Consider the following 25870-nt stretch of genomic DNA (forward strand, 5'->3'; position numbering starts at 1 on the left):
TTTCTTTTCCCCATATCCAGCCATTCAAACACCCACAGCTTGCTAACATCTCCCCATCAGAAACCAGTAGTAACTTGCATTCAGAAATCCTCTAAGTTCAATATTGGGCCCTTCATGTGAACACGTCTTCCTGCAGGTCTCCTGTCAGTTTGTTTCTCAATTATAAACTACCAGAGAATACAGAAGGAAAAGACTGTAATTCCTCTATCAAGTTCAGCTAAGTTGAAGTGTAAGGAGGAGAACTAGCCAAGGATAACATGAGAGGATATATAAACACATGATGCACATAAAAATAGCATCGTTTGTCCATCCAAGAACCATAAGGTTCACATTCAAAGATCTGGTGCAGAAAGGATCACATACTCTAATATTGCAATACCTAAAACTTAATGATTCTCTTTACAAAGTCTCTCATACATGGATTTTCCTCAGTCAGACACAAATTTATGGCTACTATCCTGGCTGAACCCTTCATTATACTATATTTCGAATCTTAAAACACTGTTAGATTCTTATAGAGACAGAAAGACCAAAAATAAAGGGTCCCAATAAAGCGCAGAATCCTCTACTATTTAACAATCAGATGCTAGCTGCTTGGTGCTTAATGAAGCAAACTGTTATGAAATTCCTAATAACTCCTGAGCTCTTCCCCAAATAACCTGTCTTGTAATAATAAATCCCTCTATAGTAGCAGGATCTTGGGCTTGCCAACTTCTTATCTACCACAATGGCCCAGAAGGCAAGGTTGGGTAGCTTCTCTTCATCTCTATAGAATGATTTTCCTCTTGCACAACCACTGTGCTCCTGTCCACATTCTTTTCTACAACCCCGCTATCAACTCTGGCCTGATAAAATGCCCTTTCTCCTTGGCGTTTCTCACCCAGCAGAATACTTGGGTGGGATAGCTGGGGAGAGCACCACATGACTCCCTCAGAGTCTCTTGGTTGGGTGTTTGTGGTGCCAGGAGGAAATGGCCCCCAAAAGCAACTGAATAACTCTGACTGGATCATCTCTCCAGTGAGGTCCCAAGGCTTCTGGGCTGTAACGTGCTTTAAAATCAGAGCGCCACAGTCATCCCAGAAGAATGCTTGCACACACACCTCATCAAATCAAACACCACCCCCTCTCACTTCCCAGTGGAAGCTGCTTAAGTTTTATCAGGCCAAACATTGGGACGAAAGTCCTCCAATTTCTAGTTGAGCCTCTTTTCATTAGCAAGCAAATTTTTCAGAACTTGTGACAGATAAGACTGTCTTATCTGTAGCCAGGCCAATCCTGAGCAAAGGAGAATGTGTAGCTTCTGGGAAACAGATTTTTAATAGTCACCAGCTTTCACGTCCAATATAAGGTAGGAAATGGGTGTGTACGCTTCAAAATTAAGTATTATCTTCATGCAGCCTTATACTTTTCATCTACCAGGAAGGAAAGGAGATGTAATTCAGCTCTTAAAGATCGCTTAGTAAGCTTCCACTCAAGAATCAACATCACTGGCCCACTCTTTTGCAAATTAGAATCTTTACAATCTAGCATTATCCATATCTACAAGGCATCTCAGATTCTTACGGTAAGCCTTCCTGGGACAGTCCTCATAATTGACTCACATTTTCAGGGTAACCTCCTTATATTATTAACCCAGAGAATGGGTCTATCTTTAGACTTCTCATAGGATAAAACGCCAACCGCAGCTGTGTGCACCAGACCAATCAGTTCCTCCTAATGTGTCCAACTGAAATCAAGTTAAAAGGCCTGTCACTGTGGATGCCTCTGTCTAGAATTAAGATTGTTCCACTACACTTTTCAGCAACCTGAACAGACAAACATACTGGCACATCTATGTTTACTCCTGCACTATTCCCAAAGCCAGATAAGGAAACCAGCCTACACCTCTATCCAAAGATGGATGGATGGATGGATGGATGGATGGATGGATGGATGGATGAAGAAAGTATAGGACCTATGTGCAGTGAAACTGTATACAGATGCTAAAAAAGAAATCATAACATTTGAAAGAAAACAGGTGGAACTGGAAATCATTATGTCAAAGTATGTCAAACTCAAAAGAGGCAACTACCATAGAAAATGCAGAGAGAGAGAAGGTTGAGTACTGAGCATTAAATGGGACAGCCGTATCACACCCTGTCCTTCCAAAGCTCAGGAGAAAGACTGTAGGAGCCAGAGGTTTGGGAAGATTGCTGCAAAACACGTTTCCAGACACCAGGACCCTGACACACAAGAACTTTCACAAAACCTGCACAAGACCTCCAAAGCTCCAGTGGGGGAAGGGGTGTCACATCGATGGCTCTTCTTGATAGAAACACAATTTGACTGGCTGCTTCCAGTCCCTGTCATCTTGACTTCCCTAAGCAATGACTGAAACCTCAAGCTGTGCACTAAAAATAAGTCCCAATTCCTCTTAGTTGTTTTTCATCAGGGTATTTTATCACAAAAATGAAACTAAGGCACATGTTGTGTGATACACTGGATGTTATCAGGAGCAGTGTGCCATAGTGAGCCATCAGCCATGCTGATCACTAGGACCAACAGCTCAAAATGTAGGAGAATGTGTTTCTAAGCTATGAAGCTTAAATACATCACCACCTTTAAGACGTATTCAACTTATAACTGAAATTGGTGCCATTGTAAACCAAGGAGAACTTCCACTGATTGCACATACCAGGTATAAAGTGTTTGGCACCATGAGTGAAACTAAAAGCTGTAAACACAACTTAAATGCTTTGAAGAAATATTCATTAAGTCTTGTAAGGGTTTGATGGTATTTGATGACTCCTTGCATATACTAGCTAAGTATACATCTAATACAATCCTTCAAACAATACTTTCTTCCTGAGATAGGATTTCCTGCTAAAAGCAAAGATAAATGTAACCAGAGTCATCCACTTTAACAACCAATGTTCATTCTTGACAAATCACACGAGATCAAAGGACACTTTAGAAAATCAAAACCAGAAAACATCATTACAGATGATGAAGTTATGGGTTATGTCTTGCAAACTACTGTAACTCAGGGCAATGCTTAACAAGCACAGACATGTCAGATATATTTTAATTCAAGAAACAAACACCACAACACAGATACTATACTGAGTTACTTCGACAGTGGAAGCTTTAAAATGAAAATACAAAGGGACTTCACAGATGACAAGGAATTTTGTGAAATAATTACAAGAGAGATTTTAATGAGTGAAATAACCAGACTCAGAAGGACAAAAAAATTGCATATTTGCTCTTATCTGTGGAATCTACATTGCAGGGTATGAAAGCAGAAAGGGTACTACTTGGGAATAACAAGGGGATTACAAGATTGGAGACAAAGTGGGGCAGAAAAGAGTATGATTGAAGTGTGTTATAGACATGAATAAAAACGTTGTATAGTCAACATACACTGATTTAAAAAAAAGAAACATAAGGACTTTGAAGAATGGGTGTGAGACCAAACCTGATGGTTCTGCTAAACAAATTATAAATGATAAAAGGGTAAGGAAATGAGACAAACCAGGCCATCCTGCAGTGTTAGGATTTAAATATGCACAACCAAAGACTGAAAATGATGAGCTCACAGCTATATTCAGATCAACACCACCAGGAATCTGAGACAAAACTTCAAAGCACTGAAGTCAATCTGAGGATTTGAGCATGTGGCACACTCCCACAGTCCCAGAACTCAGAAAGCAGAGCCGCAGGCTCTTACAGCAAGCTTGAAATCAACCTGGAATATGCGAGACCCTCTCCCAAAGTAAACAAAACAAGAGAAAAATACAAACTGCCAATCCTGACAACCTGAGTGCAATTACATAGGACTCACATAGTGGAAGAGAAATGACTCTCCCCAAGTTGTATTGACATCTGTATGTACACTGTGACATGTATGAACATGAACATTTGCACATATAGCAGATAAAAAAAATACACTACTACTATCAATAAAAGAACCTGAAGTGTGGGAAAAGATGGCTCTATCAGTAAAGTCCTTACCTCATTAAGTTTAAGAACCTGATTTGATCCAAGTACCCTTGTAAAACAGTCAGGCAGGAGTTCAATCCCCAAGAGCCACACAACGAAAATGAGAAAACAGACCTTTTCAAAGTCATTTATTGATGTCCACACATGTCAAAATGTGTGCACCCTCCCCAAAACCCCCAAACTAAATCCCTATGCTCTGCTTAGTTTATTTACCACACACTGTGTTCTTTGTTAGTGTTCATCACTGCAGACTCTAAAGAAGGGACACTCCTGAGATCCTGACCAATACCACATAATGGCTCACATATGCTTCTTTTCTAATTCAATAGTCTTAGCCATTGAAGCCCAAAGTGGAAACAGGAAAATGCTTCCCTAGAAAACTCTACTTTAAGCCTGATCTATCACACAAGGGAAGCTGGGACAGGAGAACAACAGAAAGTTCAGAGCCGTCCTGGGATGCACAATGAATTCAATGACAGCCTGGGATAATAGCTAAATTCTGTCTTAAAACACAAAACATTTGTTTCAGAAAACAAAAAGTGGGGCTCATCTGCCATCCAATGGCTACCTTTAATGGTTTTCTGGGTGCTATCAAGTAAAACCCTCATTTCCATTACTACTTTATGTTTTATTAAGATTTCATTATCAGCTATCAAAAGATATTTTTTCTTTCCCCCATACTGTTAAGACAATTACATTTAAGCTACACACATCTGAAAGGGGTGCAGGAAGTTAAAAGATGTGTGGCCTCTAAAATATAACTCTACTCTTGATAGCATTTAGTAGAGTTAGTGATAGTCTACTGTCTTAAAAGCTTTTTGGGGTGAGGGTGGCTGCCTTTGGGGGCCAGAGGGGGGAAAAACAAATGAATGTACACTAACACTAACCAATAGAGCACAATTCCAAGTTTCCAGAAGTTTCTTAAGCAATCACACAGTATGCACTGCTGTTTGTTTTAATTTTTAAAGGGCACACTTTTTAAACATCTTTTTTCCTGGGGCTGGAGCGATGGTTCAGTGGTTTAGAGTGCTTCCTGTTATTTCAGAGGACTCCAGCTCAATTCTCAGCATGCATATGGTGGCTAACAAAAACCTGTAATTCTAATTCTAAGGAATCTAATGCCCCCTTCCAGCCTTCTAGAGCACCAGACAGACATAGACAAACAAGCACTATTGTTGCAGGAGATTTGTTTGTGTTGTTGCTCCAAGAGCACCAAAGGAGTCAGGGTCCACATTCAGCTGTCTGGGGTGGACCACTGAGTTTTCTGTCAGACACACAAGAGAAATAAGGAGGGGCCAAATGAGAGGCACAGATTTTTTGAGTGGGGAATTGTGGAGAGGAGTTCGCTGATCGCTTTCTCTATACCTCTGTCGATCTACCAGGTTTTACCCTGATATCTGACTTCTGACTATTTTATAATAAAACAATAAGTCACTTTATCTGGGACTAGATCATGCAGTGGGATTAGATCATGCAGTGACAGCCACCACAGTACCCCAGGTCACCAGGAAGGGCTTTTCCTGCTGCGATCACCCCACAACACAGTGTATATGGTGCACAGACATAGGAGTAGACAACACATCCATACACATCAAATGAATTAATTTAAAAACAAAATTTTGTGTATCTGTTCATCTGTGTGAACACTGGCATGGATGGAATTCAGAGGCTGGTCCTTGCTTTCTACTTTGTAAGAGATGTCTCTCCCAGTGCTCACCACAGTGTACAATAGGTTATCCATCTATGAGCTTCCCTTTGTCTAGGAGTGGAGAGACTGGCACTGTCTTTTTTTTTTTAATATATATAAGTTCTGAGGTTCAGAACTTGTACACAAACCGCTTTTATCCACCAAGTCTTCAAATGACATTCCTAACTCTTCAGTCATCATTTACATGCCTATATGCAAAAAGACATTTTCTGGGCAGCTTCACTGCTTTGCACATAACAGACAACTTACAGATATTTGCTGAGCACAAGAATCTAACATCTACCCAGAAAGACAACGTTAGGCTATCCGTGGGAGAAGACGACAAAGGCTATTAATATAAACCCAGGATCCTATTTGGACTACTAGGACATACGAGAGCATATTGACTTTTGGACTTGATAACAAGATCTCTTTTACACACTGATGAATTCAAACATGAATTGTCATGCAGGCTCTAATTTCAGACAAAGAACTGAGGAAGGTGTGTATATGTACTTACTATACTATTTTGTAGTGTTTCCAGGTGTTTGAAATTTCTCAAGAAAAAAAGACCTAGGTTCTTTATCTCTGAGTCAGTCTGACTCAGTACACTCATGGATGGAGACTGAAAGGCAAAGTCTGAAAACACTTCAGAGAAAAAGAAACGAGAAAAGCAGACATACTTCTGTGCTGCGACTGATGGAAGGAGTGTGTCCTGCTTCGTTCTGGAGAGTAGCTTCTACTGCTGAGACTGGAGCCAGATCTGCTGTGTGGGGAGTCCTTCCGGCCTACAGGTGACTCTCTGCAAAAAGGAGCGTCCCTTTTATGGGGAGACCGTTCTCTTGAATAATGGGAAGAGTAGAAACTTTTTCTTCTAAAGCCATCTCTCATGTCCCTTTGAAGGAAAAGAAAGTTAAGTTAATTATATCCTCTACATCTGAATACACAAATGGCAAAAGATCTGATTACAGATCTCTATACTAAAGTCTTGGCACCCTTTTATAACAGTGATGAACAGTTGAAGTCAGTTAACAAAGTGAAACTTCAGCAAAACCTGACTTAGAATGCACCACTTTCTCAGCCTGGAGTAGAACCAGATTATTAAGTACAAAGGTACTTTATTCTAAATTATGAAGAAACACTCTATACTAGTCCCAGAAATACCTAGGAATCGCAATTTAAAAAAAAAAACATACAAAAACAGATCAGAGCAGTCTCTTCTAAATATAGTATGTGATGGGCATCTCTCACCCAAAAACTCTGAGATATGAAACCTATATTCACTAGCACAACGCTCCCAAGATTTCCTACACTGCCACATTTCAAGAGTTCACACCAGGGATGTTCAACCCATAAGTTTATGTAAATGTTTCAAAAAAATCTGAAAATTACTTATTTCAAAAGCATCTCTAAAAGGAGAAACTCCACCTGTATATAATATTGACCTTTATCTCCAAACTTAATAGCTAGAGTGTTTTCATGGCTATTTGGGTGGAGAGGGCACTGGCCAACAATGCCACCAAAATCCTGTTAATACCCAAGAAACCAAAGTCATACAAACTAAAGAGCTCCATCTAACCCAAAAGTTGGCAATCGCCATCCTGTCTCTAGCTGTTAAGTGGTTACTCTCCAATCGTGTCCCCAGTGCACAGACTGCTATGAGGCCTGCCACCTTTATAAGTCACTGTGACTTTTGCAAATCCAACTTCTTTATTAATCAGTATCAATTCAAGTGAACCTATTAAAAAATGTTAGGCAGGGCTGGGGATAAGCTGAGTTTGCAGTGATCACTTTGCATGCATAACATTATGGTTTGATACTAGCACTGAAAAAAAAGAGAAACAAGAGGCAGGGAGAAAGAGTAGAAAAACTATACAGGAGAAACATCAAGGTAAATCAAACTTATTAAGTGGATCAAGATATAAACCTCTGTAAAATATAAAAAGAAAAAAGGAATGAAAACAAACCTGTAAACAGAATACTCAAAGAAGTTTAATTAATTTAAGCATACTTTCATTCAGTAACAATTTTTTGTCTGTTTATTTTTGTTGTTACTGTTTTGAGACAGGCAGGGTCATACTTACTCTTGGCCCAGGCTACTGTGTACAGCCATCTTCTGACTTCAACCTCCCATGTACTGACATTACAGGTGCCCACAACCATGCCTGCCAAGGCACAGTAGCTCATACAGACAAGTGCTGATACAAACCAAGAGCATCGATTTTTAGTTTATCTTCTTTTCCCAGTGCTAGAGATCAAACCCAGAGCTTTTTCTGAAAATAACTTTTAACTGATCAGTCCATACTACACAAGCAAGCTGATTGAAAGTTCAACTGAGCACTAGCTAATAAAGCCCAAAATACACCGCTCTACAGTAGCAATTACATTTCCCTAGTAAAAAGCAAAAGCATCTAAAGTTCATCTAAATGAACTCATATAAAGCACCAATACTGAAATAAAGCACTTCAGAATCCCAAGATAATTGAGTCAGGTTCACACCAACATCTCCAGTCAGCTATTAGATATTTACATATTCAGAACTGTACCGCAGACCCAATGAAGAACCAAATCTACCTCAGGTGTTACAGGTTCCTGCTGTCACTCAACTCTGAGGACAGGAAGAAAAGCTGACATTAAACACATACACACAATACATGTAGACGCAATCAGGAAGAGCTGTATGGAGAATAAAGGGGGATTTATGGATTCCAGGGAAGAAATAGTGGTAGCTTAGAAGGAATGGTGACTCTCTAGCTAAGCATGAAACCCAGGATGCTGATTCTCAGACTTCTACCATGACTTACTAGTGAAATGAGAAGAGCCCACACTGAGAAATGGGGATGGGCTAGGATGGTTGATCCACATCAGGATCATGCAATACCTAGGCAAGCAATCAAAGACTAAGCAGTCTTAGGTTCTGAAGAGACTCTGCACTGTCACTTTACACTTGCATACAACAGAGCAGGATTTAGACCTGTGAGCACGGACGGGCAGGAAAAGGAAGCTTACTCTAAGGACAACGAAGAGGGTCTACTGAAATTTAAGGGCCCTTATTGAATGCTCAGTGGGAAGAGAAGGAACAGGATCCTAATCAGGGAAAGGTACCTGCTTCTTCCTTTGAAAACACGAACTACTGAGCTAGAGTTTCCAAATCCTAACACCAGAGGGCAGTCAAACAAAGCACAGCTCAAATGAGCAGTTAGCTTTTGGCCACTTCACATCAACCCCCTGCTACCCACCAACCTCACAGACAACTAACTGGCAAGTCAGTAATTTGTCAGATATACAGGTATGACTATGCACATTACTTGATAGGCACTGTGGAGAACTGCCTGGCTCTAGGGAAGTTTAGCATTTCCTCAGGATCTGTGACGGGATTAATAGTAAATGTCCAAAGTGGCATATATGAACCAGTAAGGTTTTCTGGGGGAGGGCAGTGGCAAGGATGGGTATTTGACATCCACCTCATGACCACAGTCCATCATCCAGGGAAGTCTGAACAAGAACTCAAGGCCAGGACATGGAGACAGGAGCTGAAGCAGGCACCGTGAAAGAATGTTGCTTACTGGCTAGACCCTCATGGCTTGTGGGCCTGTTCTCTCTCTCTCTCTCTCTCTCTCTCTCTCTCTCAAGCTTTCAGTTTTTTCTTTTTATATTGGAAATAGATTATTCAAGCAGTATATTCTGAGTACAGTTTTACTTCCCAATGACTCCCAGATGCTCCCCACTTCCCCACCCACCCAAATTCACACACCCTTTCTCTCTCATTAGAATACAGACGCCTGGTGAGATAGCCGGGCGGTGGTGGCGCACGCCTTTAACCCCAGCACTTGGGAGGCAGGGGCAGGCGGATCTTTCCGAGTTTCAAGGCCAGCCTGGTCTACAAAGCTACACAAAGAAACCCTGTCTTAAAAAAAAAAAAGTAAGATAAAATAAAAACAAAACAAACCAGAATAGGACAGAACAAACAGGATTTTTAAACCAAAGAGAAATTACAACACATACAGATAATGAGATACACACATTAACACAAAATAGGAAGCCAAACATAAGCAAAAGGTCTGTAAGGTTAGAAAAAGAAAATGCTCAAAGCATTGAGAAAGAAACAACAAAAAACTAAAAATACCACTGAATTCATTTTTGTGTTGGCCATTTTCTGATGGGCACAAGGCCTGCCCTTAGGGTTTGTTTCCCCAGTGATGTTCTTTGGAGAATACTAATTTTTCATTTGCAGGCAGTTATCAACTGGAGATAGCTAAGGGTTAGGGGTGGGGACTTATAACTTACTTTCCTCTCAGCACTGGGACCCCGTCTGGCTTAGACATGTGCAGACCCTGTGCGTGCTGCCACAGTCTCTGTGACTTCATATGTGGTATGTCAGTTGGTTTCTTCTGGCCCCCCTGACTCTTAAAACTGTCTCCTCTTCCATAAAGCTCCCTGAGTCCTGACGGAAACGATTTCATGAAGACATGCCATTTAGGACCAAGTGTGGCAAAACTAACTCAGGACTTTGAGTAGTTAGGGTTCAGCCCACCGCACCACATAAAGCTGAGTAACAGCACACGTGTACAAGGTGTAGGCAGGAGGATCAGAATGGCAAGACAAGCCTGACAATCAGAGTTCGATACCCAAGAACAACATTGTACAGAGAACCGACTCATAGTTTGTCCTCTTACACCCACTTGTATACTGTGGCAGGAACACACCATATTCACACGCACAAAAAATGAATAAATCTGTATTTTTTAAAAAAATACATCATTCTCAGCTACTTAGTTTGAGGCCAGCGTGATGGGATACATGTCACACACACTCTCTCTCTCTCTCTCTCTCTCTCTCTCTCTCTCTCTCTCTCTCTCTCTCTCTCACACACACACACACACACACACACATACACACACACTCACACACAAGTAATAAACTCAAACACTGATCTAGGTATTTCAGCAAAAATGAGAGTTAATCAACACTGTGTGTAGTAGGAATTAAATGAGTCAAATATAAAGCAACCATAACTAAATAAATAAGTGAAGCCAGTCAGGGCTACACAGTGAGACCCTATCTATAAAATAAAATATAAATAGGTTAAATAAATGTTAGCAATTTTAACAGCCCAGTATGTCCATATAATCAATGTGTGGTACTTGAAAATCAACTCAAGATATTTTATATTACATGTTTTCATCTTAAATCCTTTTTTTTTTTTTCTTTTTTGGTTTTTCAAGACAGGGTTTCTCTGTGGCTTTGGAGGCTCTCCTGGAACTAGCTCTTGTAGACCAGGCTGGTCTCAAACTCAGAGATCCACCTGCCTCTGCCTCCCGAGTGCTGGGATTAAAGGCGTGAGCCACCAATGCCCAGCTTCATCTTAAATCTTGAAAACCCTGGGTAATATATTTTCCAGTTAAGGAATACTTCTATTTAAATTAGTCAAATCTCAAGTGCTTAACAATATGGCCAGAGATTTGCATCCACAAGCAAAGAAAGCTCATCAGCTTCACATCACGCAGAGGGATAAGTATTGTGTAAAGAAGTTAAGAAACCAAAAAGCAATGACAGAAAATGTAAGAGACTTAAGGAAACTTCTTACGAAATACTGCAAATGCTGGGAGAAATCTACGTTTAGGATCTAGGTCATGTGACCTGTCTGTCTGTCTGTCTGCAAAATATTGGGGGAAACCAGGTTATCAGAAACCTGTACTCCAAATGTCAAAACAATGTTTTTCTTTAAAAGGTTGGGAGAGAGAAATTTGTACAGAAAGGACCTAGGGTTGACCTTGTTTTGATGGTAGGTGCTTACCTTCTGTGAAAGGTGAGCAAAAAAGCCATCTTACAAAATGGGAACTAAAAATCCAACACACAAGAATCTAGTAAAAAAAAAAGGGGGGGGAGAAAACGTTCAATAGAAAAGATAAAACAGGAGAATGAACAAAGGAGAAGGATCAAAAAGGAAAGGGTAAACTGGAATTTCAAACAGAATGACTCATCCCAGCAAGCGACTCCAGAGGGTGCCAAGAGAGAGCGAGCTGCAAGCCAAGGAGACAAAGATGGATGGTCCCAGGCCCCTGTTAGCCACACCTATGAGAGCAACAGAAGGAGGCACTTTCACTAGCCACAGCAGAACCTACAGGTGGACCCAGAACTCGGCATTCTGGATTCTGAACTTCAACAATGCTTCCCTGGAGACCCCTGCTCACAAAATTCCTTTGAGAAGGACTGAGACAGGGAGCCATACCAATATGTAAGCATATACCTGTCTAACAGAATGTCCTCAAGCTAGAAAACAGAAATTCAGAGCTCTGTACATATGCCTGCTAGGAGACATAGCTGAAACATGCGAAAAATAACTGTTATAACATGTGTTGAGATGGGCAGGTATCACAGCTTCAGAGGAGTCTGTCTTCTATAAACATCTCCCCCCCTCTCTCCCGAGACAGGGTTTCTCTATGGCTTTGGAGGCTGTCCTGGAACTAGCTCTTGTAGACCAGGCTGAACTCAGAGATCCTCCTGCCTCTGCCTCCCGAGTGCTAGGATTAAAGGTGTGTGCCACCAATGCCCGGCTTCTATAAACATCTTAAGAGCAGTATCACCCAGTGAAGGAAAGAAAAGGCTAAACACCAAGATCATCCTCATTAGCCTACTAAATACTTTCCAAAGCAACTAGTAAGCAATATATGTAAGAATATAAGGGGCTTTAAAAATATATAAATAAGATGAGTGTGGTGTACACAACTTTAATCCTAGCACTCAGAAGGCAGAGGCAGATAAATCCCTGAGTTTAAGGGCAGCCTAGTCTACATAGTTCTAGGAGAGCCAGAGCTACATAGTGAGATCCTGTCTCCAGACATTCTAGGCAAGGGTCGACCACTGAGTATATCAGCAGCCCCTCAAAAAGCAGATTCTAAAGTGCAGATTCTCCCCTGAGTCCCAGCACTGCAACTGTTCAAGCTGCAGTCAAAGCAAACAGGCCACACAAGATGAGACACTCCTGTTCGGAATGGATGCACATACACACCACAGCATATACACAGAGGTCAGAGGGCTGTCTGCAGGAGCTGGTACTCTGCTCACACTAGCTGGCTCGGGGATGGACACAGCCAACCAAGCTTGGTGGCATGTGTTTTTACCCACTGGGCTGTTTGACTAGCTAGAGACCCATTTTGCTACATGAACTTATATTAGCTAGAGGGAAATTTTAAAGTTAAAATAGGAGAAAGCGATATCAGGGGAAGGAAGGGGGAAATGAATTTTACTTTTTATTTCAGGCCTCCCTCACTGAATAGTGCATAAATACTCCACACACAAAATAGTGAACTGCTTTTCTAGTCAATGGGAACTTCAAAAAGGAATTAGACTTCAAGAATCATTTTAGGAAAGCAGTTTGGTAACAGCTAGACAGTTTTTAAGAGAAAATGAACTGCAAACCTCACATATCTTTTGTTTTTGAGGTGGAAATGGAGAGGCAGAGACAATGACTTCAGCTAAGGGAGCTTCCATCTGACCTATTCTGTACTTTCAGGAATGGGGTCAAGAGGTCTTTCCTGTGCTACTCAGTCTGACTTCAACAACTCTTATGAAACGTTAAAAGCTGGAGTGGTGGTAGCACACACCATAAATCTCAGCACTCAGGAAGGCAGAGGTAGGCCAATTTCTGTGAGGCCAAGGCCAGTCTGGACTACAGAGTGAGTTCTAAGATAGTCAGAGATACAGAGAAACCCTGTCTCAGAAAACCAGGGGGAAAAAAGCAAAGGAAAAAAGAATTGCTGTGGTCATGGTGTTTCTTCACAGCAAGAGAAATTCTAAGACAGTCTCCATTTTACAGATAAGCTCTCAGCTATTGCTCAAGCACTATGCCTATCAAATCTGCCACTATGCTCTGAAACTGTAAGCAATCTAAATTAAATGTTTTGTTTTTTAATATTTCATCCCTTAAAAAAGAAGGTCAGGAGTGGTGGAACATATTTCTAATCCCAGCACTCAAGAGGCAAAAGTAATCAGACTCTAACTCCAGTCCCAGTCTGGTCTACATAATAAATTATAGGTCAGCCAGGGCTATGTAATGAGACCTTGTCCCAAAAGAGAAAGAAAAGAAGAGGGAAAAGAAGGGAGAGGCTGGTAAGAGGACTTAGCAGTAAAGTGTACTTTCTGTTCTTCTGGAAGACCAGAGTTCAATTCTTAGGATTTGCGTTCAGTACCTGTAACTCCAACTCTAGAGGATCAGAGATACCTTCTTCTGCTCCCCACCCCACAAAACATGGATGCATTCATACACAATGAAAATTTTTAAAAAAAAGAAAATAGGAAAGTTCAACAAGCCCAATTAATCACTTTCTAAGCCTTTCTCAGTCCCTAAAGAAGCTAACAGAATGATAGTCTATAATACTACTGTGTATGTGTTTAACTGTGGTATTCAACATAATCTTTGACTTCCTTATAAAACTCCAGAAATACACATTAATCTTGAACTTTGGCATCATTTTCCAGAGATGCCCTTTTATTCTATTGTCGTTTTTTTTTTTTCCAAGATGAAGTCTCACTACGCATGAGCTCACTCTGGCTTGAACTCACTCCAATACTCTGGTTTTAGCTGAGGTTTCAGATAATTAGCACACCTGGCTTTCCATTATCACATTCTAAACACGATGTAATATTCTTTGGTTGTCTTGCTCTACAGTAACATTACCCTCAACAGCTGGGTACCTATTGATACCTCTGTATTTTTAGCAATCCATGATCCTTAACCCAGTCTCACTTGGTGCCCTTCCAACCTTGACAATCTACAAGTATCAATGCTTCATCCTTGAAATTCTGAACGCCACCTGTCAACCCAACCCTGAATTGATACCATAAATCTGTGACATCCTGCAGAGTTGGACTGCTGTAGAACTCCCTGACCTATGAGTCAATCCACCATAGGTCAGTAACATCTTCACTTGTCTTTGGAAGTCCGAACTATCACTGGCCTCAGTAATTGTTCCACATCATTCTCCCTCAAATCCTCTAATCACCACCAAACCCTTGAACAGTCCATGAGGCATTGGACTGTCCTAAAAACAATGAGAGACCAGTTGTAAGGAACACATGACCTCTACCTGGTTTACCTTCATGCACACTCATTACTCATCTTTCTTTATAGGATTTCAGCCTTACTCCTTCCCTTCAACCTACGAAAGATGCAAAAGTCACTGATGGCCTAAAGAAAAGGCGACCCAAGGGTCTCTCTTTAGCCAGGGTTTCTCCAGCTAATCATTTCCCCAACTCCTTTTAAAGTATTTTTTAATAACTTATCCACCTATGTTAAATCTACTTCTATCCTGTTCACCTTCATGCAAGCAAACTCAACAGCTATGTTAAGCTTCATACTTCAATTCTCATTGTTTTACATGTCAGTAACTCCGATTCTATTTTAGATGTTCCATTACTTCGAGGGTTCTGACCTGACTCCCTTACTCATGTCTAACTGAATCTTCTCGTTACACAATTTTAACTTTCAATAAAAGTCTATGCTTGAAATCATTCCCGCTATATATACACAGTAAACACCCTCAAAAGGATATTTATCACTTCCTTCTCATGCCCATCAACCACACCTTGATGATCTTTACTTGCAAAACATTTATAAAACAACTCTTTTTCTCCATACTCATTTGTGCTTTCCAATTTAAGACATTCATAATTTCTTTTCCTGTATGATACCTTAAAAATTATCAAATGAATGCCAGGCGTTGATGGCACGCACCTTTAATCACAGCACTCAGGAGGCAGAGGCAGAGGCAGGTGGATCTCCGTGAGTTGGAGGCCAGCCTGGTCTACAGAGTGAGTTCACAACCTCCAAAGGCACTTGAAAAACCAGGAAAAAATATATATATAAAACGAAAAATAAAGACTTGGATTCTTTTAGCCCCTTTCTCCATATCTAGTTAATATTCCCGAATAACTTACTGCTAACAAAAATGAAACTCAGACTTCATAGTTAAATATGAAATTTCTTAGCTCATAGTTAATCACCTATTAATAACTCTTCCAACATGCTTTATGTATCTGCATTAATATTATTCCCGTTGCAAGAATATGATCCTAACAACTCCTCTTTTGGGGGCTGAAGAGACAGCTCAGTGGTTAAGAATATTGGTTGCCTTTCCAGAGGATCCTGGTTCGATTCCTAACACCCACATAATGGCTTACAACAATTGGTACCAAAGTTCCAGGGGATCTGATGACCTGTTCTGACCTCCACTGGCACCAAGAACACATATGATACACACACACACAGATGAAGGCAAAACAGCCATATGCATAAAATAAAGATAAATCTTAAAACAAAAACCAAAATAACAAACAACTCCTCTCTTTTCCTTCAAGTCCTGTTCACATGATCAGTTCCTAGCATAAAACTTCCAAAGACATCCACAAGGCAAGTGTCACTTTTCTCACCTCCTACAGCACTCTATACAACTTTCAACACAAGCCCTATTGCCTATTTGTGCTTTTACCTCACTTGTTAGACAGTAAACTGGACATAGAAGCACTATGCTACATAAGCACTAATCACAGAGCTAAACCAAAACTGAGGTTTGTAATTATTCTCTACCAAATCCCAACTAAGATGAAAAAATTGTTCTATTAAAGATAAATATCAATAAGTATAAAAACAATGAATGAACTATTAGTACTTACGTAAAAGTGTTCATATGAATTCAGAAAAAGACACTTAAATTTAAGCTTACCTCTTGACACTCTTGTTCCTAATTATATTATTACCTAACACTTTAAATCTGTTACACCCTAATGTTTATTATAAGACCATGTAACTAAAGGGCAGAAAATGACTGTCAAAATCAACATCAATCTATCTGAATCAGTAATATTTAGTAAAGCTCCAGATGTTCCCTTAATACAAAGCAAAATGAAGTCTAAAATATTCTGAATTTCATGTAAAATATGTTTTAATTATAAAAAAAATTAGCTGTGTAAACATAAACAAAAGGACAGGTGATGACACACCTGACATATAGATAGTGACCCATATCTCTACCGGGTAGGAAGGAGGGAGGAAAGGAGGAAGGAAGACGGACAGACTGACCGACCACCAAGCAAAAGAAAAACCTTTGCAAATTCTAAGTAAGTCAGTGATTTTTGTGCTGGGCCGAACTCACATTTATCTTTTGCTACATGCAGCCCACTGGCTATATGTTAGAGGAATTAAACAGTTCAACTGCCATTAATAGGCTTATGGAAGACAACATGAAAGTAAGGTAGCCTGTGGAAGTCAGTAATTACAAACCACAAAAAGAAGGTCCCGGAAGGTAAGATCTACAAGGTCAAGATTACCTGCATCAAAAATATAAACAAACACAGCAGATAATGATACTGATGAGGCATGGCTGTGTCAGCTCATAAATCAGATAGTGCTTCACAGATGCTTGTAGGAGATACAAAATTTCTGTATCAGACTCAAGGACTTTTTTCAGCAGTAATCAATAGGAGCGTTAACACAGTAACATCAGTTCCCACTAGTCTCCAGCATGCAAGTGCATCAGGCTTGTTCAGAAATGGGAAACTCTGAATATGCCAAATATAACATTTTTACACCTAGTAAACAAGACTGATCTATGAACAAAGAGAAAGAATAGTCACTGTAAACACTACTCTAAGAACCATCTGAATAACAAGCAGTCTCCTGAATACTTTGGTAAGATGTGTAAGAGCAAAACTCAGAGCCTCTTCTGACAACCCAAAGCCAGGGTCCTTACTGACAGAAAACCACGTGCAAACATAGAAAGGAAATCACAGTGCCACAAAATCGTGGTCCTCAATGTAAGTAAATACTGTATAAAACATGCAGTTATAAAAGTCCAGGCACCTTCATATATGTGCACACCTAGCATATGTCTATTCTTCCTACTTCTGGAGGACAGAGAGCCTGAGATCGAGGTACCAGCAGATCTCACATTTGGCAAAGTCCTTCTTCTTGGTTGCAGTTGATCCTCCTCATTATATTCTCATGATGGAGAACAGAGAAATAAGTTCTTACTGTTCTTAATACAGGTCCCAATCCCTAATACAGGGACTGTACCACCATGCATAAAATACCTTCCAAAAAGCCTGATCCAACTGGATCTTGTTGGGGATTAGAATTTCAACATGAGGGGTTTGGGGTGTAGTTGGTAGAATGCTCGTCTATCATACATTAAGTTCTGGATTCCATTCCCAGAATGCCATTAACTAGGTGTATGGTTATACATACCAGTAATCCCAGCATTTGAGAAGTGGAGGCAGAAGATTAATATTTCAAAGTCATCCTCCATTGTATAGCAAGCTGAAGACCACGCTGAAGTACATGAGACCCTATCTCAAAACAAACAAAAAAGACCCACCAAACAAACAGAAAACAAAATTAAACTAACGTAAATTTCAAATCATGAATTGGGAGGAGTGAAAACAGGTCTATAGCATAGCTCATTCAGGCAAGAGAAACTAACGTCACAGAGAAAACAGGTCTATAACATAGCTCATTCAGGCAAGAGAAACTAACGTCACAAAGAAAGACTGTGTGAAAGTGGGATGGAGAATGGCAGTTGCATAGCTTCAAAGCACAGCCATTGACGGCCAGCTACTAATTCCCAAGGGAAAATTATCTCACAGTAGAAATGTCTGCAAATTCTCTCCAACAAGTAAAAAAAGGCAATAATATAAGACAGCAAAAAAAAAAAAAAAAGAAAGAAAAGAAAAGAAAAGAAAGCAACATGTGCAACCTGATATGAAACTCAAAGTACACATCACTTTAGGGACTGTGGAACACATTGCTAATCATGAAGAAACACCAGACTTTACAGAGAACACGCCACAAAAACAATTTGGGGCTGGGGATGAAGCTCAGTAGCAGTATGTCTCCTTAGTGTGTGAGGTCCTAGGCTCAGTCCCCAGTACTGCACATAATACTTTTATAACTATCTGCCCATTGTCCATCTTGCCAAAAACAGGAGCTCTGAAGAAAAAATAAGTTAGCCCAAACCAAAGAAGTTTACCTTAAAGGTAATTTGTAAACCCATCCCAATCTTTCTGTAGCACATTAGGGGCATTGTTGTGTAGTAGGAAGTCTGCATGCCGCCATTAAACATGTGACTTACTAGAGGCGCATACAGATGAGGTAATAAAAGGGCGGTTTACCACACCGCTAACCACACCCACTTTAGGCAGGACTAAAGACGTATACGCCTTTAATCCCAGCATTCGGGAGGTGGATCTCTGTGAGTTCGAGGCCAGCCTGGTCTACAAGAGCTAGTTCCAGGACAGCCTCCAAAGCCACAGAGAAACCCTGTCTCGAAACACCAAAAAAAAAAAGTAAGCTACATGAATGCAGCACCTTTTTACTCAGAGGCTAAGAAGAATATCTAGCATAACAGATACACAAGCAATGCAATAAATGAAGATAGCATATAGAATGAACTCCACTCATAAAAACATGAATTTTATCTTGTTTCAATGCCCATGGATTAAGAAAACTTACTGATGATAATTTATATGATCAGAAAATAATTAGAATATATCAAGATCGGACCAAAATAATCAAAAGGAGCCAGAATTATGGGCTACACTTATAGCAGTACATAAAAAGGAAATTACAAATCCATTTATATTAACAAGAAAAAAAATAGAAAATCATCCAAGTTAAAACTAATCTTTCAGGGAAATGTGTTCCAGCTCCTTACAGAGGGCACACTGACATGTCAGACTAAACACACATGCACTGCGTGCAAATCTCCCGCCTGACCAGGCGTCTTTTTAGCTTGCCTCACTTCACTACGACTGCACCCACAGTGCTGCCCTCCACTCTAGACTTTGCATAGATGTCTTTTTATAGTAGGCTATTTCCCCCCACTTAGCTCTTCATTCTTTCATGTTACCCTTAGAAACAATTTACTGATTTCCAATATTTTAAAAAAACTGATTTTTTTTAACAGAAACAATAAATTACACCCTAATGCTAACAGAAATGGCATTTTTATGGCACTCTGCTCTAAGGGACTGTGTGTTAGCTTTTCTTACTATGACAAATACATAAAAGAAAGTAAATTAAGGAAAAAACAACATCTATTCTGGCTCAATTTCAGATGTTAAGTTGGGGGCACACACCTAGTGACACACACTTCATCCAGCAAAACCCCATTTCTTAGTTTCTAGCATGTCCCCAAATACCAGCAGCAACTAGGAGTCGTGTGTTCATGTGAGGAGCACTTCATATTCCAACCACAGCACTACACCCTAGCCTCAAACAGGCTCATGTCCATCCTGGAATGCAAAATGCATTCAATTCACTTCCAAGAATTCCCCTTAGTCTTTGTTTGTTTGTTTGTTTGTTTGTTTTTGAGAAGGGTTTCACTATTTAGCCCTGGTTGGCCTAGAACTCAATAGGTAAATTAGGCTAGCCTCAAACCCAGAGACCTGCCAGTCTCTGCCTCCTGCAGTAAAGGAATCTACAACCACCTATAGTTGCAACAGTTCTAGCAGTGTGCAAATGTCTAAGAGTAAAATCTCTTCTGAGACTCAAACCAAAGTCTCAGCTGTGAGTCCTTGCAAAATTCCAAAAGTCACATATTTGCATTATACAATGTGTTGTGTGACTTTTCCTTCCTTGTCCCAGTCCAAAGTAAGCATTTATGGAGGACTCAGGTTACTTACAAGAGTGTAAGTGCCTCAAGTAGCTGCCAAAGCCCACTTCAGCAAGGGTGACAACTCATAAAAGCAATGTCGCCAGGGCTCCCTGTAGGACTTACAGTCGGCTCTGTTGGGCTCTTTTGACCTCAGCCTCGATGCTGTTCATTGCATTTATAATAAAGGGGAGGAGCTTTGTGAATTTTGCCACTATCTGAGTTTCTTGGGCCTTGTGCCTCTAGTTTCCTGAGCCCCCCTAGAATGTTTCAATTCAGAGGAATTAGCTACTCAATACAACGGTAAACAGTAAAATACCCACTCCAAAAGAAAGAGAATAGCAAAGAACTGAGCCAATGCAAGTCCAAAACGTTAAATTCTATAGCTCCATGTACTGCATCCCAAAGTATCCAGCATCATGATATGGACCCCAAAAAGCTTAAGAAGCCCTGCCCCTACAGCCTTTCTCATTGCAAGTCCTATCTAGTGGGCAGCCTGCAGCTTTCCAGAACAAATGTTCCACATTCCTAACATCTCCAAATTCCTGAGCTATCAACTGCAGTTTGGGCTTTGCACACCGCCCTCTAAGGGACAGGTGCCAGCAACTCTGACCTTGCCATATACTGCCTGATCTCCTATGGTATCCTCGGAAATCTTGGTGGAAGTCTCTATAAAGCTTCCACTTTGCCCGTCTAAAAGACCAGTCATGTGAATAAAACCAAGGTCAGCTACCAGCTTAACCAATAACTGGGCCTTCCACTTCTACAGCAGCTTAAGTGCCTTAACAGTTACACAAAGGAAAATTCACATGTTGGGAAAGCTAATTACTGAGATGATCTAAGGCATTTTCCTTATTATCCAAGTAATTGGCTTTTTAAGTGCTAATGATGGGACCCAGGATCATGGGCATACTAAGAAAATGTTCTGCTTGATGCTAGAGAGATAGGTGATCATTTAAGAGCACCTGCTACCCTTGCAGAGGGCCTGGATTAAGTTCCCAGGACTCAAAACAGTTTACAACCAACTATAACTGCAGTTCTAATGGATCTGACTTCCCCTTCTGGCCTCCTTGGGTATCAGGAATATATGTGGTACATATACATAAACACAGGCAAAACATTCATATACATAAAATAAAAACAAATGTTAAAGAAGAAAGGGGGGGAGGTGCTTTACACTGAGCTGCATCCCCAGACCACAGTTTCTTTATCTCTTTATTAGCTACACTTTGCTTGGTCTCAACTTCTTCATATATATTTACTTGATTAACACTCTCACTGTGCTTTCTGCTCAAGTTCTCACTGTAAACTTGGATGTAAGAAACCAGCAATAAACATACCCAAACCTAAACACCAGACTGACTTCAAATCTCTCCCAATGCATTTACTTGTCTATTATCATTAAATTCAGCTGACACAGTCTCAGAATATGGTCAAGATGAGACAAGGATTTGCTGCAATGTAACATGCATGACTGACCTCTGGTGCAGTTACAGAGTAACCTTGGTTCTGCACGACTCTAATGAACGCTCCTTACTTACAACTACCTGTTTATCTGTATGCTGGGCTTCTGAGTTCTCACCAGAACCACAGTAAGGTCTACTTGCAGCACGTGAAGCTGTCTCTACTGACACTGCCAATCCCTCACATCACAGACGCACTTCCAAGGGCTTAGGAAGCACATGGCCACAGCACCAACCCACCCTGGTCACCACCTTCTGTGAGACTTCTACCATTGTAAAAAACAGCTGAGAAACAGCAACTTCAGGGATGAAGGATTTAATCCTGACCACAATTTCAGAGCTTTCAATCCATAGCTGGCTTGCTCTGCATCTCTGCTATGGAGCTTAGGTATAAGGAGAAGGAGGAAGCAGCAAGCTGTAATAGTAATTAAATGGCATCATCAAGCTTACTAGGGCAATAGTTACACAGGAGTAAGAAGCTCTGATCTGAAACAACAGAGATGAGACTTACCTACTGATGTCTGCTTTTCTAAACCTGCTTGCCCTTTCCCTCTTTTTCTGGAAATGAGCATACCCAGCAAGTTCTGTTTGCTAAAAATAAAACTGACTTGATTTGAAACCTGCAAATTTCACCATCTGTAAAACTTGAGTTTAGCTCTGAGAAAATGCTCCTCTGGGGCAGGGATGAAAAAACCAGCTGAGAATGGTCACCAAGATAAGATTGTGGTAACAACCATCCCTATATAAGCTGGGCCCCTAGTTCTAGCTGCACAATAATGAAAGTGCTTCCCTTTATCTCCAAGTGTTGGTAATTTCTTGTTGGGTAAGGTAGAACAGCATTGCAATGGGAGCATGTATGAAAGACTTCCGGTAGCTACAAAGACCAAAGTGACCTAACTTTCTCCACTCCTTCCAAAGTAGCACCATCAGCTGAGGACCAAGCTTTCAGCACACAAGCCAACTGTGAGGAACATTTCTTGGTTAAATCACATGTCCCAGGAACCTCAAAAGAAAAAGATAGCAACCCCCCCTAAAAAGTTGTCCTTTGACCTTCATCACAGCCCTACAAACTTCACTACAAATATACATACATACACAAACAACTAAATAAATAAGTAAACAAAAACTAATTCAAATACATAAATAGACACCACCAGAGAAAATACCTTCTAACAAAATACACTTTGTAAGGTTGAGTACTTTTCAAAAGGCTACTTCTGGAAAAATAAAAAATGCTTTACTTGCCAGTTAAAGAAAACTATACCTCATAATCCACAAACATTAAGAATTTAACAATTTTTAAGATTATCAATATTCAGACTTACTTTAAAATATATATAGTCAGTTATAAAATGCCAACAAATGAGGAACACCAGTTATCAACTACATCAATCACAAAGACATAATGCTTTCTATCTGCTTTCAAAAATCAAACCCTAATGAAGCCTCCAGCTACACATCTGATGTTACAGTTCCACAGCACACATTGCAGACAGTCCAATATCAGAGTACCTATTATTTTTATCTTTTTACCTGTATTCAGGCTGTCGGCTTGTGGAATGATCATCTCTTGTCCATCTGTAGCCAGAATCATCCTGTAAAATAAAAAATTTAATTTGACTTTTGTTACCCTATTTTGAGTAGCCTCTGGGGTAAACTTACAATGTGAGTAAAAACACTTCTCTAGGTATTCCTGAACTCCCACAACACAGTAAATAAAAGATATAAGTCATCCATTTCAGCAACTAAAGAAGACTATGAACTTGTGGTACCACTTACCTGTATTTTAAAGACTGCATTATTCCCTTGGTGAACTCACACAGGCTTAGCGCCACAGATACATGTGTCAACATGACAAGAGATATTTGCTGTCTGAGGACAAGAGCCTAATCGAGCCACGTGTACATACACTGCTAACCTTTTCATTTTCCAAGCTCTCTCACCAATATTCAGGCTCAAGTTCAAGGAAGAACTTGGGGTACTCTCTCCATTTTTCTTATTTTATCGCTTGATAAAGACATAATTAGAAGCCATCTAGTAAGAATTATCATTGATACGCAATGTTATAGTATCTGATACAAAATTTAAAACTAATCAAATGAAGCACATTTGATCCTCTAAAACGCATGTGCAAAGAGACGCCAATGCTACTACTCTTGCAGATGACCCAGGTTTGATTCTTCGCACCCATAGGTGATGCACAACCATCTGTTAACTCCAGTTCCAGGGGATCCAAAGCTCTCTTCTGGCCTCTATGGGAACTGACACACATAGTGCAGACACGCATGCAAGCAAAACAAATATAAAATAAAATAAAGATTTAGGCTTGGCATAGTAGCACATGCTTTCAATCTCAGCACTCCAGAGGCAGAAGCACGCAGATTTCTAAGTTTAACACCAGCCTGATCAAAACAGCAAGCTCCAGGACAGGTTGGGTTACAGAGAGACTTTGTCTCAAAAAATCCCAAAGAAATAAAAAATAAACACAACAAGCAAATTACTTACAGTCAGAGAAACTGGTTTAGCTAAAATATTACTTTTCATCTTCCTCATTAACATCACAAACCAACACTTGTATAAATAAACTGTGTCTGTATTTTCCTTCTCGATGTTATATAAAAATAAGAGAAAAATACTGGACCCAGTAAGTAGTTTAAGTAAATTCTAGATAAAAATTAGTGCTGAAAAGTTGTAAGGAGCACAGGCATAGTAGTCATTTATTTAAAGAGAAAAAACAGTTAAATCTAAGAACAAAAAAGTTTTATATTAATATGGTTTTGTTTTGTGGTACTGTGGATTGAACAGAAGATTTCTTAGTATGCAAAGCAGGAACTCTCACCCCTGAACTGACCCAGTGCAGACAATCTGGAAGAATGAAATAAAGTAACTGTGCTGTTGCTGAAACACTACTTCAAGCTTTTAGAAAAAAATTCATGTTCATTGGGTATTAAACACAAGCCCAATGAAAAGAAAACTCACCAGATGGCCACAAGAGTTTTCATGAAAGGGTACAAGATGCTTTTGCTATGACCAAATCCTTTTTCCCTGAAACTACCTGGAAAATGGGTCTGACAGTGAAACAGTATCTCTAGTACAGAAATAATGCTTACTTCCCAACATTTAGACCCTTCCTAGAGAATAGCATGGCACTATAAATAAGCATAATAGAATCCAGCAATACCAGGAAGAAAGCTGTAGCACTGCAAACTTAAGCAATAATCACCAAACCACTAAAAAACCCCATTACCACTTAAGACTTATCAGGGCTGACACTATGAGGGACCATGAGAACTGGACTGCTGTACATGCTAACCCTCAGGAAATCACTTACCTCCATTTCTTCAATTGCCAACATGCAGTCAAACAGCACAGTGTTTAGATGTATTATAATGGTTACCATGTTATATATTATGGGGAAGGAAAAAAGGGAAAGGGAAGGCAGACAGTCTAGAAGAGAACTATTGTAAATCTGTAAAGTCTAGGACATAACAATCGCTTCCAACACTTTGATAAATTATCAAAACCTTAAATACCTACTTCTAGATTATCAAGAACACACTGATAATCTTAGTAGCTAACATTTTAAGCGTTTACTATCTGAAACAATGACTTGTCTGCATTCTAATCCCAAATAGTAAAGACCTTAAAAGCAAACAGACCTTAAGAATTCTAACAAAAATGAGATAATCAACTTAAACCACCTTACCCACAGCATCCTCTTGTTAAAAATGAAGCAATTATAAACAAGGACATGAAGTGACAAGTGTTGGCCATCTGCATGTCACTATCAGTAAATCCCTACAAGTTTAAAGTAAAAAGGCAAAGGATGTATGGTCAGGGACACAGCTCAGCAGAAAGTGCTTACCTAGCATGAGTGAGGCCATAGCCTTGCTGCCGAGCACCTCACAAAAAGCAAGCACCCTGGAATTAATATCTCTTAGAGGTCCCTAGGGGGTGCCTACTCACCATCCAGCATCACAAGATTCTTGACTAGTAGTACCCTCTAGCTGCATTGGCAGTCAACAGCACCTGGCTGAAATGGAAGCCAATCCCTGAAAGCCTAGCTACAGCATCCAAGAGGCTGAGACAGG

The 25870-nt window shown here is 40.1% G+C and overlaps 1 protein-coding gene across 10 annotated transcripts in view; it reads right to left on the reverse strand.

The window, feature by feature from the left end:
* The window catches only part of Pphln1 (periphilin 1), a 94645-nt gene that overhangs the window by 45040 nt on the left and 23735 nt on the right, over positions 1-25870 (reverse strand). For 8 of the 10 annotated variants that reach the window (XM_005067136.4, XM_005067135.4, XM_005067134.4 and 5 more), the window contains 2 exons: positions 23313-23374; positions 6352-6563 (listed from right to left, as the gene is read on the reverse strand). In XM_005067136.4, coding sequence (XP_005067193.2) covers positions 6352-6563; positions 23313-23374 — 274 coding nt within the window. The remainder of the gene's footprint in view (positions 1-6351; positions 6564-23312; positions 23375-25870) is intronic. The other 2 variants (XM_040753934.1, XM_040753933.1) reach the window with 1 other exon arrangement.

Source organism: Mesocricetus auratus, unplaced genomic scaffold (assembly GCF_017639785.1).
Source record: "Mesocricetus auratus isolate SY011 unplaced genomic scaffold, BCM_Maur_2.0 Super-Scaffold_100010, whole genome shotgun sequence".
In the NCBI taxonomy this organism is placed as follows: Eukaryota; Metazoa; Chordata; class Mammalia; order Rodentia; family Cricetidae; genus Mesocricetus; species Mesocricetus auratus.